The sequence below is a fragment of the Gallus gallus genome, chromosome 3, assembly GCF_016699485.2.
Source record: "Gallus gallus isolate bGalGal1 chromosome 3, bGalGal1.mat.broiler.GRCg7b, whole genome shotgun sequence".
In the NCBI taxonomy this organism is placed as follows: Eukaryota; Metazoa; Chordata; class Aves; order Galliformes; family Phasianidae; genus Gallus; species Gallus gallus.
In genome coordinates, this window is record NC_052534.1 from 2,937,820 (window position 1) to 2,953,883 (window position 16,064).

The window sequence follows — 16,064 nt, forward strand, 5'->3', positions numbered from 1 at the left end:
TCCAGTTGCCATGGTCACAGAACAATTTATTATTGGTAATTGCAGGCTGTAGTACAGAGGCAGACGCACTGCGCTGCACTGACGGGCTCTGAAGGAAAGCAGCAGCGCCACAGCTAAGCCAGGCCATGGCTCAGCATGCTCCATCAAGAGCTAAGCTAAAATCCCAGAGGCACCCCCCAGAAGGAGGGCAGGAGGCCTAACACCCATAAAAACATGGTAGATTACAACAACAATTACTGTGCAACTGAAGGAACCAACTGTATTTATAATGTGCAGCTATTTCTAAGAAGGGAGTTTTAAAAATGAATGAAATTTAATGAGATTTAAAACAAACTGCTAATAAGAAGCATTAGAGGAAAAACCCCTAATCTTCTCTTGCTCTAATCTGCAAACCCATCATGCAGAGCTCCTGCTGAGTCCTGAGGTTGTTGTTTGAGAGCAGCAGAACTTGTGCCTTCACCTGTAAAGCTCCAGAAAATGGAACCTCAGCTTTAGCACAAACGCACATTCCAGTCAGGCACTCTATATATTAAAGTTCTTCCTTAGCAAATCCACACGTTAATTAAGAAAGTAAGATCTGTCTTTTCGTGCCATGTTTGCTTTCTTGTGACTTCTGAGGTACAAAGCTGCACATAAATTTTAATTCCTCACCTCAAAATTTTCCTGCCAGCTTGTTTGATTGCGATCCAAAGGTCCTTTACTGATTTGCTTTGGTGTAACAATGGGGCATGTTTAAGCAAAATCATGTTAGTCTTTAGAGTCATGCGAGAGCAGGGGGAAGAAAAGATACATGAAGTACAGTATAATTTGCCCACAGAATAACTTTCAAAGCAATAGCAGGAAAATGCAAAAAACTCCCTCTGTTTGTAACTCTAGATGATCTCTGAGATCTAAAAGGTGACGCAAATTTGAAGGAATTCATTGAGTAAAATTATACTTTGAACATCTTAAATATGCATCTTCGTTCAGAAACATCACTTGTTTTTCTAGTCTTAAAGTGGACTCGTGAGTCAGTCCGGATTGTGCAATGCACTGACTAGGCAAACCGAAATGCTCTGCATGGGTACAAAGGTGCAGCTTCTGTGTAAGTCATCTGTGAGAACTCCCAGTAATTTCCCTTTACTTCCTTTAATTTTTAGCACAATGACGAGATTTAACTGCCAAACATTATCAGCTCAGTGTCATCAACAGAAGAAGCACCCAAACACCCCAAATAACCAAAGGCCTTCAACGCACTGCAGTGGGCTCTGCACTCTGGCCTCTCCCTCCCCAAAAATACAGTTGTGAATTTTATCCTAAAATAATCCTATGCACCTTCATAGGCAAACTGCATAGAGAAATATGTATACACAGGCAGTTGTGAAATAATGTAACTAATATAAAGGCTGGAAACTCAATGAAATCCAGCAGGACATAAGGACTACAGAACATGAAAACGCATCAACAGCATCTTATGCAGATTGCATGCACCTTATTTGTGTGTTCCCAAACCAGCGCAGTGTTTTCCAGATCACCAAATGTACAAGCACATTTCAACTTAACTCAAATGCGCAAGAAAAAGGTCCACGAACACATCTGAATCTAAAGTGACCTGCAGCTGGTGCTACAGAAGTGTGTTTAAACTTGACAAGTGCTAAACTGGAGAGCTGACCTGTATCGCACAAAACCAGAAGGTGCTCTGGCATTAGGTAGCTCACATGTGTACAGTTGAAAACTCTCCTAGGAAACAACTGCAATGGGCCACGCTCATGGAGAGTGGAGAAGAGATGGAGTACAGTGTGTGCCTAGCCACTGACCAGGTGCTGCAGAGGTCATACGGTGACATTTCAGTCACTCAGGCAAAACAAAGAGAAGAAAAATCCCTTCTTGGCTGCTGCTTTGTGCTGCTACAAGAGGCAGGTGCTGGTCCTTGCCCCACCACAACCAACCCAGAACACAGCACAGTTCTTTGCTCCACCCCCTGCAGAAGGCACCCATCACGTGCCCGTGGGGACTTCATAATATATCCTATCAGGCATCTTTATTTTACTTACTTTATTTGGAGGAGGGAAAGGAGGCGTGGAGAGAGGATTAAATAATACATGAGTAGCAACAAATTTGTGAAACAATATGTGCCTCAGCCTCCAGGTCTCTGGCTGTGAATCCCTTGCATGAGGACTGCAACAACAACCACAACCAACTATGTCTTGCACAGGCATTTGTTAGAGGCTGCTGGGTCACCAAGAGCACATGCCGAAGGGACATTGGCCAGGATGTCACCTGGGGCGCTGTTAGGGAATAGCCTAGAGGTATTGCCAATTTTCTGCAATGGCTTTCTTGTGCTGGGAGCAAAATACCACTTGTCACCGGGTAAGGCCATGAGGATACAGTACAGCTTACATCTGCCACGTGAGTGAAATTGGTGGGGAATGCAGAGAAGGAAGGGGTGCAACTCACCTCTAAGGAAGCAAATGTGATCCCCACCATCGTGGCTAGAATATTTACTGATACCCTTCCCTCAGACTTTGGGTTCAAGATTGGAACCTCAATCAGTCATCCCTCATCAACGTAACTGAAGACATGCTAAGCACCCATGGTCTCCTCTGCAGCTCCATCCCCATCACTGGGCCTGGCCTTCCCTTTCTTTAATCTGCCTGTGATGCTGAGCACTTAAAGGTAGGGTTAACTCAAGCCATTTAGCTCCCCAGTGCACAGAACAGAGCAGAGGTCAGAAGTTCAGGACCAAACCAACGTTTCTAGACACCTTTCCTGTGTATTCAGAGAAGTACAGAACTGTCACTCCATAACGACTATTACTCATGCAGTCAAAGTACAGTCACATCCGCAATTTCAGAGCAGTCACTTTCATTATATTGCCAGGTGAAGTGGAAAAGCTGAAAGGAGGAACACACCCTGAAATAAAGGGCAGTTGCACTACCATAGTAAGTCAGTTTCCCTGGAGATAACCATGGAAAGATATTAAACGAGATGCAGAATTAATAATTACCCAAAGCAAACTGAAGTTATCTGACTGCAGATGAGACAGCCCTATCATCACTCTCCTGTTTTTCCTGGAAACAAATCATATTCAAAAACCTGGAAACACTGCTCGGGCTCAACAAACAACAAGAACTGGATTTGTGGTGTTTTTTGGTGAGGGGAAGAGGAAGTCTGAACCCAACAGACGATGTCAGCTTGGAGAAGCTGAACCCACAGAGGAGTTATCTGAGAAAAAGGGAGCAGCTTCATTACCCTCAGTGGGGCTCAGATCAGCAGAGAAGTGGGCTCTGCAGATTTCTGGAATGCCTGCCAAGCCCTCGAGATACATTTAGATATCTTTCTTAAAGCAGAGGGATTTTACTGAGAAAAATCCAGGCAGCCAGCATTTCTTTTGTTTAGACTCTTAATCTTTTTGCAACATGGCACTGTTTCACTGTTTTGCTGAACCTTCACAGACATGAGGGCACCCCTTGTTTGTGAACAGAGTGTGGAGGTAATGTGGCTAATGGCTGTACCTTGGCACCACACTGCTCAGCATCTCTTTTGCATCTAATTCTCCAGGGATTCTACCTAAAAACTCTGTTCTGACAGAACCAAAACAGACATGAGAAAATCCTAAACATAAAAGCCAGCTACCCAAACCCAAAGCAGCCCTCTGGAATATTTGCCATTGTGACAATCACTGAGGCAGTGGCACTTCCTGTAACCAACAACAAATGTAATTTCTGTGCACTGCCATCTGGGACCATACTACTTCTGTTTGCTTACACAGGAAATACACAAAACTTCCAAATGAGAAATCATATTTGTGACCTTCCTCCCCGATCTCAATACAGTTTTGCTCTGCAGGACTGACTATTCTACCAGTGCACACATGAAATAGAGGACTGACCCTCTCATGAGCCAACTCGCCATGTACACATAACTTGGGACATGCTTGCGAGACTTCCAGTTCCTAATGTTGATGAACAAATCCAGCTTGACTGAACATGGCATTATATCTACATTCCCAGCTATCTCATGAAAAGGCCGCTTGCTAATGTCAGACCTTTCACAAGACCTTTGAGAAGCCATGAACATGGCCTCTAGTCTATGCCACAATTTGTGCATGCATGTCTGTTCAGCTGCACTACTCCCCCCGAAAACTGAAGGGCCTTTTTCTTTCAGCTTCTTTCTAAGTGAAACAGTAGGGCATTCAGCCTAGTCGGGGAGAGCGGTTAATATTAGTTTGGCTACAGTCGTTCTCCTTCAACAAAGGAGGCTCTCAGCCCGGGATACTCGCGTTCCAGCAGCAAGTGCACAAGGGCTTTGTGTTAATGTGGGCTCTCCCGGCCACCGCGACCTTAGACTCTACATCAAAGTCACAAGCATGAGTGGTCACCGTCCTGCTTGTGTTTTCCCCTCTGAAAGAAATTCAAGGATTCTGCTCTATGTGTTTTTAAGAGCGACCAGCCATGTTAGACTGTCCTTACATGCCCTCCTTAACTGCACTCAGGGTATTGCAAAGGACAGTAAGGCCAGAACTCCTTTGGGTGCTAATCCAGCTCCATTCAGTATGGGAATGGGATTCCATGTTGAAAACCACATCAGGAGAAAAGCCCTCCTGCTCCGTTGCAGGAAAGCACTGGCGCTCTGCATGCCAGGCCACCCCTTCTGCAGCCTGCCCACCAGTGATTCTTCCCATGGCAGGGGACTGCAATCTTTAAGGTCCCTTCCAACCCAAGCCATTCCAGGATTCTATGACACTCTGCTCAGCAACAGCCAACAGATTCCACGCTGGGAGGGGAGCTGCTTGCTAACACCTAGCAGCTAACTCTCATCTCTGGAGTCTTCATGCCCCTTCATCTGGGAAGCAGACTGCTGCCTGCCCACCTCCAGCATTAATTTCCAAATGAAATCCCATATTTGTTCTCCTGTGGGAAGAGAAAAGTAAGTTCCAAACCTTTATTTATTTTATTCTCTCTCTTTCACCACAGCTTTTAATGTTAAGAGAGACTTGTTTACAGTATTTGGCCTAACAGTTTTCCCAAACCTATCTAATAAAGAAAATCCATTTTCACATAATGAAAAACCAACATTATCATACCCCACTATTAATACTTCTCCGTTCTATTGAAACAGGAACAGAAAGACCTTCAGAGTTGCTGGCAATCAAATACTCTTTCATTGAATCGGCTCAGATCAACATCCTCATAACATTACAGCAACTTCTCCCACAAAAGTCAGAATCTGAGCCTGAGGAGTACATATACCTCCCTGAATCCCATGTCCTGCACTATGATATCACAGAAGAGTAGCTTAGTACAGGAAATAGGAAATGTGGATTTTGTCAGCCACACTGCAAAGCTGCAATTTTACTTTCTTCAGCATTTCTCCTTGGCTTAGCCAGCATTTCATCCATTTTCACAGTCAAAGCATGCACCCAACAGAAAACAAAGATGAAAAGAAAAGAATAAAAAGGAGGAAATCACAACACACGTTTGAGAAAGAGTTGAGGATTGAAAGCCTATCAGTCCGGTTCTTTATGACGACTTTCACCTTCACCCGTATTCTTCTTTACCGCTTGAATGGGGCTCCTGGACAAAAGAAATATTTGAACTCGGACACTCCTGTGTGGTTACAACATGCCTAAGGTACATGGGGATTCTCTGTGGCATTTAGCATACTGGAGGCAGTTGGTGCAGCAACATAAAAGCCAGTTCCCACATGAGAACAAGTTGCTGTATTTCCAGATCTGCGTTACATCCCACTGATCATCTTACCATTCCAGAAGGCAACCAATGGCCACTGGGCAAAGACGACCTGACTGGCACGTGTGACAATATCTGCTTACAAGCTTTGTTTACTTCACAATTTCAGAGCCACAAAGGCACAGGTCTTAGGAATTTTTTTTTTTTTCCTAAGGTCTTAGAAAAAAATAATACAAAAATCCCCCTTATGTTCCAGAGCTGGAGCTTTATGTTTGGCTGAAAACAAAGTTCCTTATCCGAATAGATAAAAACTAACATTGTAAACAATCTAAACAGAAACTGAAGAGACAGTCACACAAACCTGAGGCAACAGCTCTGAGCTGTGAGTTTTTACAGTCTGGAGCCAAATCCAATTTAAACATTTACTTTTTCAACTCTATCATTACTGACCACATTAACAGAAATACTCTGCTGTGTGCTGTTTAAATTTGCCCTCTACAACTTCACAAGTATCAAAACCTACAACCAAAAGGAGAAACTTCTCAAAATTTTGAAGATGTGACAAAGAATTCAGAGATTTTACAATGAGGACACAACCATTCTCTTCAGAATCTAGGATATTATCAAATCTAGGTATAGCTCTAACAGTAACACCTTAGCCCTCATTTAGCTAACCAGATGCCACAGCAGCACTTTACCTAGCAGTAAAGATGGAGTTGCCATGTTGCCCTGTACACCCTGTAAAATGGAAAACACACAGCACATCTTAGACTGTATTTCTCCACATTCGTCCTGGAAGAAAACTTCTGTCACGAACTTTCAGTAAAGTTTCCCTAAAAATCTCACATTTATTTTGGCTTTAATATCATGCCTGGAAAACAATGAGAATGAAGTGTTTAAACACTTTTATTTCCTGGGTGTTTTTCAGTTTAGCCTTCACACACCCTATTCCAGATCCTTCCGTGTGAACTTGCTTTCTGTCACCTAAGCAAAACCTATAGAAGTGTGGAAGCCAAGTCAGATAGCTTACATGTTACAAAATTAACCAGCAACAAACATGGCCACTAAAATATGGCTTTCACTATCCAATGGAAGGGCATGAAAGTGACAAGAACAAAATACAATTCCTAACAAGTGATTTGCTACAAATGTGCCTTTAAACAGAGAACCTGGAGATGCTAATTACAACGCTCACCCAGTCATTTCCTCTAAGTTACATCCCAAAATTATACACTTGATTGGTTAGCAAGAGCACTTTTTATATCCTCTTCCAAACAAGTGTCCACTTGAAACATTTCTAGACAAAGACAACTTTCACCACTATTCAGCCACCTTCTAAATCATAGATAGCTAAAATGCCCCCAAACTGAGTCCAGCATTCAAATATGTTTGCAAAACTACTTTATGACAGAAAGAATAAGGGCCCAGCTAACACAGAAATGCATACTGCATTTGAGGTCATGTAAGCCTTTGCATTTCTGACAGCCCTTCCAACGATTTAGCTTGTGCCCCCGTGTTCTCTGAAAACAGAAAACTCAAGTATGATGTGACATGAAGATTTTGGAAGGGTTGCAGACAGCGGAAAATCAAGCAAAATTTGCCACAGGAACAAGAACATATTTGCAATTCAAATGGGCCTGAGAGGGGAGAAAAAAGCAAGTAAACCAGACACATTTCATCTGAAATGAAATTAAGTCTTTCCTCCTTTTTCCCTTTAGGGAAAATTACCATGACAAGAAATGCCAGTGACCAATTTGGTAGACAAAGTAGGACATCCTTTAGCAATTGCTGCCTGTAGCTATGCAGGTCACTGCTAGCAAGCGACTGAAATCCTCTAACACGTAAATCTTGCAGCAAAGAATGCAACTGTTGAAACTATCTTTTCAAAGGGCACCCACGTAACTCCAGAGCGTCCTGAGCAGAGCAGATTTCACCACCCTACCCAGGGCCTGGTCCTTCAGCTCACTGGTCAGATCTCAGCGGTAGCTCCCGATTCTCCTTGGACATGGGCAGGGAAATGGGGACAAGACTCTCTTGCAGACAACAAATTGTATTTCCTATCTGAAATGCAACATTAAAATAACTTAACACAACCAGAACATACTGCACAGCACAGCACAGAGCTCCACTGGAAGCCGGCCTTCCTCTGGAGGTTTATCAGGAGCACGAAGGTAGCTCACTCCCCTCCCCCAGGATTTCAGTCTGTAATTACCACAGGAAATCTTGCACCTCTGGCACAGTCCTAGAGCTGAGACTCAACTTCCCAGTTACACTGCGGGAACTGATAAAGGCACTGCTGAGTGCCAGCAGTGTTCACGAACACCATGCTGTCCCTTTAGCCAGGTGGGAATCAGTCCCTGAGCGGTGATGAGAGCTGCTCCGTCTCCTCTAGCATCAGCACTCACTGCCCTTACTGAGGAAGGTCCTGACTTGCATTAACCTCTTCCTGCCAACTCTACATCCCCGCCAAGCCACAGGATCCTTCAGTGTTAATGCACCACAGGTGATGTCTTGGTTTACAGTTACAACTTATATCTTATGCCTGTCATGTAATTGCTCAGCTGAACCAGATGAATTTCTCTACTGCCATGCCCTGCATAAGCTACATGGCAAAACATTTTCCACAGACATGTTCTGGGGTCCTCTCTTTACCTGCAGAGCTATGGCAGCCCTACTCCAGATCTCTTTTTACTGAACAACTGGCCGTGAGAACCAAAACTCCACACCTAGGTTTAAAAGATAGCAACCGCTGACACCATCTCTCGCCTATCATTCCAGGACAGAGCAAACTAACCATAATAAGAACTGACAAAGCTTACTGAAGACAACAGGACTTGTTAAATCATTTTTCCTTTCACACCTGCACAGACATTCTCACAAGGACTAAGTATGCTGAGAAGTCCTGGAGATGATCTAGCTTTCCTCCTCCAGCCATGACCACTTTAAAAGGCACATCCACTATTTGCATCATCTCCATACAAGACTTCGGGGTTTTTTGACACAAAGCAGCCTCGATCCTCAGATCCATTTGTATCAGCATCTTCTGCTGCATCCTTCCTCTCTGGGGCCCCCGCAGAGCATATGGAAGCAGAGATCTCTGCAAGGCGATTCCAGGCACAGGCTGCTCAGAAGGCTCTGTCATTATAGCCAAGTTTCTTAAGTTTCCATAAAAATCACCACTTCAAGGCACTTAACAGAGGTGGAATGTAAGCGTGCCTAAGTGGTCATTTGAATTTGCATCTGAATTTCCTTTGTCCTGGCAGGCTAACATGTTTACCGGGATCATTTGTTTAGCATTTGGGGGCAGAACTCGTTTGTTTTCTGGCTTCTCTTTCCTTCTTAGCGAAACTCTCCATGCCAAACCCACTCACCCCTCTACCTTAGGAAATGTGAGATCAGAGAGTGATTTGATCTTATTTGCTTGTACTCCTTCCAATCGATGATAAAACTGTAGTTTAAGAGTACTATACATGTATTCAGCTCACCCTTGCTGGGTCTATGTCTGGCTGCACCAAGCAGTCTGCAGTACCACAAGCACCCCTGCAGTTTCACTGGAGCTTCCAGCAAGGAGACAAAAGTCACTTGAAAGTACTACAACTCCCACATATTGGCTTTCAGCTATTCCTCAAACAAAGAGCTATTAATCGAAGGAAAGACACCTTGTTTGTCAGGAGTCGGGCCACTCCCTTCGCAGCACGCAATATTTTGTATGGTTATTTGGAGTTTAATGGAGCATCTAGTGCATAATTTAAAACATTTCCTGTACTTAAGCTCCACCCTGTAGGAGATCATCGTCAGCGCTCGTTTTCGAGCCTGTCTACCCTCCGCAACGTGAATAAACAGCTAGGGATGGTCTACTGCAGTGAATAAACAGCTAGGGATGGTCTACTGCAAAGTCCCTCCTTACGCTTTCAGAAGAACACAGTGTTATCTTGTTCGTTACAGGAAACTGCAGTGACTTTAAGAGGAGTATTGCAATCTTCCCCCCCCCCCCCCCCCCCCCCCCCCAAAGTCAACACTGCATTCCACTGCATGATAAACTCACTTTCTGCGCTTTCAACACTGCGGTTTGCTTTTTTCTTTCAACGTCATGTAAACATGCAGATAATGGATTCCTGAAGCAGTGACCCCGAAAATGATAAAATCTGCCTTCCTTTGGCTGCTACCTTCACCAGCACAGAAAGAGGCATGAGCCACTAGTTTCCCCCCCCCATGCCACAAGCTTACCTCCCTCGTTTTCAAGCAAGTACCGCAGCCTAAGATCTGACAGATGTCCAAGATAAAACCTCTAATGTATGTATTCCCTCATTTGTAAGTTTGGAGCCTGGACTTTCCATGCCTTGCCTGAGAAATGTCTCAGTTATCATTGCTTAAAATGCTGTCATTTTATCTTATTGCATCCAGAACGCAGCCATTACTGTGAGCCAGTTCAGAACATAAACAAAGTACTATGAATGAAAGATTTTCTTGCCTCCCTCCTTAAGCCAAGAACTGGGAACATTCTTCACGCTAACCAAGGCTCTTCCTCCTTCTCCAACAGGAACCACAGGACCACGCTTGTGGTACAGATCAGCGTAAAATAAGAAATACGCTCAGAAGGGATGAACTTCACTGTACTTGGGCTGCTCGGGGACTATTTGCAGTCACATGGCTACAGAGGAGGAGGAGGTTTGGTTTTGGTTAAGATTTCTGATTGATTTTTGAACTTCACTGCCAGAGCTCATTCATCCCCGAGGCTTGCAAAGAAACAGTGGCGTTGATATTCCCATGCCCGAGGCAGAGAGACGCTGGGCACAATCCTGCTCCACTGCAGCGCGAGCAATCTGAGTTTCCAGCCCAACTCAGAGGCCTACCCTCTATCAAGCCCATCCCATCCCCAAAAGAAATAGCTGATATCTCACACAAACGGAGAATTTAATGGGAAGGCATTGCAGGACACTGCCTCTGTCTAAAAGTAAAGCAGTAAAAAATGAAGGAAACTGGGAACATTAAAGCATGCAAAAGCTTTCAGAGCAATCTACTATCAACATGAGCAAGGCATTTCGTTTGGAAATGATGCAACTGCGCTTGGTTTGAAGAAGTCAGGCTACCTTTTCATCTTTACAGGAGGTACACAGGCAGCTAGAGCTGCTGCACTGCACAGTGCACCCAAACAAAGTCCAGATTTCACGACTAATATCCACAGCTAGGACTGTATCTCACTGAAGGCTAAAACAAACAGAAAGACCACTTCCTCACTCTCCCGCTTATTGTTCCAGCTGACTTGGTCTGGGCTACTTCTCATCTGTAACGTTGAGTGCTCACAGTAGGACCTGCACTGCACCACTGTGTAAGACTGAGGACACCTTCAGAGGGATAAAAGTCACAAAGGAGCTCTTAAAAGCACACAGAACTTTGTGCTGTAGCACTGTTTTTGGACTCTGTATCGTTCTTGCCTCCCTGCAAGTAGAACAAGCCCAGGCTAACATATTACTGGGATCATATCATAGCAACACTTACAAAAGAAAAAAAAAAAAAAACAACAAACACACAAAACAGCACGGGCTTACCTTGTAACTGCTTGAATCTTCCTTCTAACTGATTATAGTTATAGGGCACCTGAGCTGCGTATCCTGGGGACAACGGCCCAGGCATACTGGTTGATTTTTGTAATTCCATTTACAGGTAACACAGGGATACGATGAACTGCAGCATAAAGAGACCACGGGTTTCTCTACCCCACATCCAGGTAAATCCCAGCTTCCTCCGAAGTTTGGCTTCAGTCCCTGAGAAAATGCTCTCACTGAGCCCCGAGCAAATAGCAGCTCCGGTTCAAAATCCAGCAGTGTGGGTTGGCAGCACGTTTTCGGTAGCAGATTCAAAATTAAAGCACCAGGAAGAGTTCTTTCTGGTGGTTGTTTTTTTGTTTTGTTTTTTTCCCTGCTCCAATACAGTGCTTCAATCTGGCTTCAAATGCCCAGCTCTGGGAAAACTAGCCTAAAGAAAAGTGAGCTTGCGTTTCAGCCCAGAGCCACGCACAGCCGTCTCAGCTGCACTCCCAGGAGCCGCACACACCTCAGACCTTGCGGCTGGTTTGTAATATAATCAACAGCCGCTCGGGTGGAGGCTGATGTCACTCGATTACCATACGGCACGGTGGAGGAAACGTAGGCTGTACCAAGGGCGAAGGGGCGGTGGAGCTGGGGAAGAGCAGAGCTGGCGGTGGGACACCGGGGAGGCTCCTTCCGCTGGAAGCGCCCGGCGCAGCGGCAGCACCCAACCCAAGGGCCACGTGCAGGGTGGTTGCCTGAGCCCCGCTGCACCACACGAGCCGGTGGTATCTTCCTAAACAAAGCTGGTGGAATTACACGCTTCTGTGGAGAGCCTCATGTAACGGAAAAGTCTCAGATTACTATCGCTTGAAAAGGAGGGCACTTCTCTTCATTTATTTTCAATACCGTTCGCTTGAAAAAGCAACACGCACAGAGAAGCATTTATTCAGTATTTAGTAGCAGGCGAGGAGAGAACTCAGAAAAACATGCTCTCCAGCATGCTGGGTACAAACAAAACCTTTGTGAAGGGGTTCTGTAAGCAGCCAGTTCCTTTTGCTCAATTTCATGTCACTGCCAATATGAAGGATCTTGTCATGTCCTGTGCACATGAGCGCAGGTGCCCGCTCTGCCTGGTGGAGTGCAGGTCCTGGAGATGGCTGTAGGATGGGTCAGCTTTCCCTTGGGGCCCTGAGCTCCTTCCCTCACTTACACACACGTGAAATGAAAAGGTCAGTTCTGCATTTATATTCTAAATCTGTATCGTTTGCCCATTTGTTTTTAAAACTGCTAAAGCATTCACACCAACGGTTTCTCTTTTTTCATTTCTTGCATTTCCAAATTCCTTCCCGACTGAATCAATGTTCTCTTCTCCTCCCACTCCATCTCCTCCTTAAATGTTTCAAAATGTTGCCTTTGTTTTGATGCTGCCCTTTCACAAGTTTTTAGTCAGATAGTAATTTCTGAGGACAATTTCTGTGGGAGAAGCACCCACAGGCTGATTGCAGCCCTGGCTCCAGAGAGGTACAGGCTGGAAAGGTGGCTGGGTGGCACCAATGGACAGGGAACAAGCAGTGAGAGTGGGAACAAGAAGCGAGAGGTCCAGCTGTGAGTGGTGTTAATTCAGGGAGAAGGGATGAAGGCAACACTTCCCAGCTGAAGCTGGGATTTCCACAAAGAAATAATCCACACTCTGCTGAAAGTGCCTGGCGCATCGCTCCCAAGGCCATGAATACATTTAAAATATTTATAGCCTTTAACTACACTGGTTTACTTAAGACGAAAACCTAACTCTCAACCCAGAGTTTCTTATTATATTGACGCAGAAGGGCTTCTGCCAGCATCTTTCAGTGAACCCCTCTATAAGAATATAGCTGTGTTTAGATGAGACTTTTGGTGCTACAGTAGGCCTCATGTAGAGCCTAACACATTTTGGTCTTTTTGAAAGCTGGCCTTCAACCTTTTCAGTATTACCCAAAGCCCATTCAGCTGCCCAGAGAAGAAAGTGACTGTCTACAGCTGGAACACTGCTGTACAATGGAACAAGGTGCTGCAGGCTCGTGCCCCCAGAAAAGCACTTGAAAAGCATGAAGGGATTTGAGGAAGCACCTGTACTCGCTGCTGCAGGATGCTGCTCCGGGGACAACAATGCGCTGGTGCTGGCACAGTGAGCCCTGCGTTCCTGCTAAACCTTCCCCTGCTAATCCTTGTGCAGTCAGCTGTCCCCCAGCACAGGAGAGCTGTGCAGAGAGCTGCCAGCCACCTGACTTCCAGGATGGGGGAGGGAGAGAAGGGGAAACAGAGCTGATCATGTACAACTGCAGACTCCGAAGCTCCAAGGGCACAAGAACAGGCTCATTGCAGTTGCAGATCTTTTCCTCCAGCTTTCTACCAATGGCACTTTTTGTCTGCAATGTCTGACCTATGTTATAATTAAAGGAAACCCTTCCCTTCGAGAGCAGGCAGGCAGCCAGGTCCTACCAGCAGGCGTATCAGCTCACTGCTGTCCCACCTTGAGCAAACAGGTGTTGCTATGTGAGGCAGCCCTAAGGTCCAAGAGAGTGACAGGAGAGCTAGAGTATTTAAGGCCATAAATCAGGAGCCAGGAGCTATTCCCCAGCTGAAAGCTTTCCCAGCATCTTTGGCAGGGGACACAATAAAGCACATGGCCATTATCAGAAATACTGAAAAGTAAAATATTACAAAAAATGAAACATGAAAAACTAAAAATAATCATCTGGCTCTGACCCACATAAAACACAGACTGGCATTCCCCACCCTGCCATAAAACATTAACAACACATGCATGAATTCACTCCTCAGACCATCCCCTATGGGACAACTCAACGTGGTAAGCTTACAGTTCCCAAGAAACACTGAACAAAAGTTAGATTTTGAGCATTTTTTGTCCCTTCCTTCAGTTCTGGCCTGCCCAGCAGCACTCAGTGCTACACGAAAAAGTGAAAGAACTGAAGCAAGGATGAGCAGTGTAGGCCACACCACAAAGAAAGGGAAAGCTAAAGGAAAAGGGAAGAATTTGCGCTGGAACTGAATTTAATTTCTTCAAGACCTGACGCAGAGATGCTAGGATGCTATGGAGAAGTGAGCATCAGTCACTGTGAAATTCTGACCTCATTTTATCTACCATCCAGGTTGGCATTTGGTCTGAACAACAGGTCCCCAAGCAACAGATGTGACAGGCTTTGTTAATGATGATATCAGCTCCTTGGGATGGCCCCAATCATAGGATGCTGCCGACTCATCTGCCAGAGCATTATTTACGCTCTGCTGGGCCTCCTGTGGACATTTTGAAGGCTCCACTTAACAGGTTGGTGGCATTTCAGTAGAAGAGCAAAGGAAAATGGGGACCTGCCTGTGTTTGTGAAACTCTACACTGTCTGTAGCAACTTCTTTAAAATGGGCACCCTACCAGTTCCCATTTTTATTTGAGTAACAACAGACCTAATGCAGTCGTTTGTTGTTGATTCCTAATTAGCGAACCTGTGACCAGTTCACTGCTGTTTGTAGCAAAGCACTGAATCAATTACAAGGTTCTCACATGCACAAAGCCCTTTCTTATACCTAGTTTTCACTCATTTTCTTTCTTCTCTTTGACTAAGCCCTCGACAATGCTAATTAGATTATTTGTTATGGAGCGGAATTAATACTATAAAGGCCATAAATAGGATAACTTAAGTCACACTTGGGCCGGTGCTTATCAAATCAACCCAGCTTGTAATTGCCCATGGTGCAATTCATCACTGACTACAGTGTTGGAGAAAACTAAGGGGCAAATCACGTGTTAACTTCTAGTAATCAAGCAGGGATTTCTATTCTTAAATTCAGCTCCCACTTTTCTCTTTTAGCTCTGAAATACAAGTTTCTGTTTGTATTCTCTGAATTGTACCTCTCCCATAGTGCATGACTGGTAATGATAGCCTGCATTACTTGCGTACTTGTTAGGAGTTATTAAATAAAAGCACAAGTGATTATCCACTTAGCCATAAATACATGCAGTAATGCAAAGTGTGACTTGATGTGATTAGAGCTTTGCAAAGCCTCAAGGAGAACAAGAGGTTGATTACGGTAATAACATGAATGTAGAAGCAACATCTGGAGGCAGGTGCTTTCCCCAGAACAAAAAGGATCTGACCCAGCATCCATTTCAATACAGCTTCTGAGAACTGCTGCTGAATTGTTGCCCCTATCACAAAGCAATTCTGTGGAAAATAACTGACATTAAATCTAGCAAAATCGTCATCCAAATCCCTAACCATCAAGGTTTCTAAGATTTAACCAAACTACCACTTTTCTCAGCCAAAAGAAAACCCATAACCAAACCCTCAGCATATTCTCAAAAGAAGTATAGAGAAAAAATTCTAATTTCCAGGGTAAGGATCCAGTTCATAACTCTTCTGCAGAAAATAACTGCTAGGTTGGCAGCATGTAGCTAGAAATTGCCTGATAACCGCATCCAACCATCACTCTACGCTGCTTTCCACCAATAAAGTCAGCCAGTACTGGCTGGCTTTACTGGGTTGACAGTGAAGATAATGTTTGTGGTGGACACAATATCCAAACAGGCCCACCCAGAAAATACATTCATTTATTGCAGACATGAAAAACCAAGAAGGTAATTCACAAAATGTTCCCTGGGTACTATAAAACAAATGCAGGCTTTACGCTGCTGTGTTCTGAAACAAAGATGTGATTTTACAACTTCATGAAAGACAGTAATCTTTCTAATGGAAAGCAGAGTACACGCCAGAGATTATAATAATTATGAATCTGGTTAATCGTCACCCTTGTCTTTCCTTCTTACCCTTATTTGCTCTTCTAAATTCTCTATGTAGTGACTAACTAGAAA

At 44.5% G+C, this 16,064-nt stretch overlaps 1 protein-coding gene and 1 long non-coding RNA gene across 15 annotated transcripts in view; one reads left to right on the plus strand and one right to left on the minus strand.

Annotated features, from left to right (window-relative positions):
• Positions 1 to 16,064, minus strand: part of SPTBN1 (spectrin beta, non-erythrocytic 1) — a 122,903-nt gene that overhangs the window by 63,171 nt on the left and 43,668 nt on the right. For 2 of the 14 annotated variants that reach the window (XM_015283351.4, XM_015283353.3), the window contains exon 1: positions 11,219 to 11,721. The exons of the other annotated variants lie outside the window; for them this stretch is intronic. In XM_015283351.4, the coding sequence (XP_015138837.1) occupies positions 11,219 to 11,327 (109 nt within the window). In that variant the 5' untranslated portion in view covers positions 11,328 to 11,721. Of the gene's footprint in view, positions 1 to 11,218; positions 11,722 to 16,064 lie in introns of those variants that run through there. 14 annotated transcript variants of the gene reach the window in all.
• LOC107052843 lies at positions 4,753 to 6,514 on the plus strand. The gene is made up of 2 exons (XR_001465588.4): positions 4,753 to 4,908; positions 5,101 to 6,514. It is a non-coding gene; the product is annotated as an uncharacterized LOC107052843 (long non-coding RNA).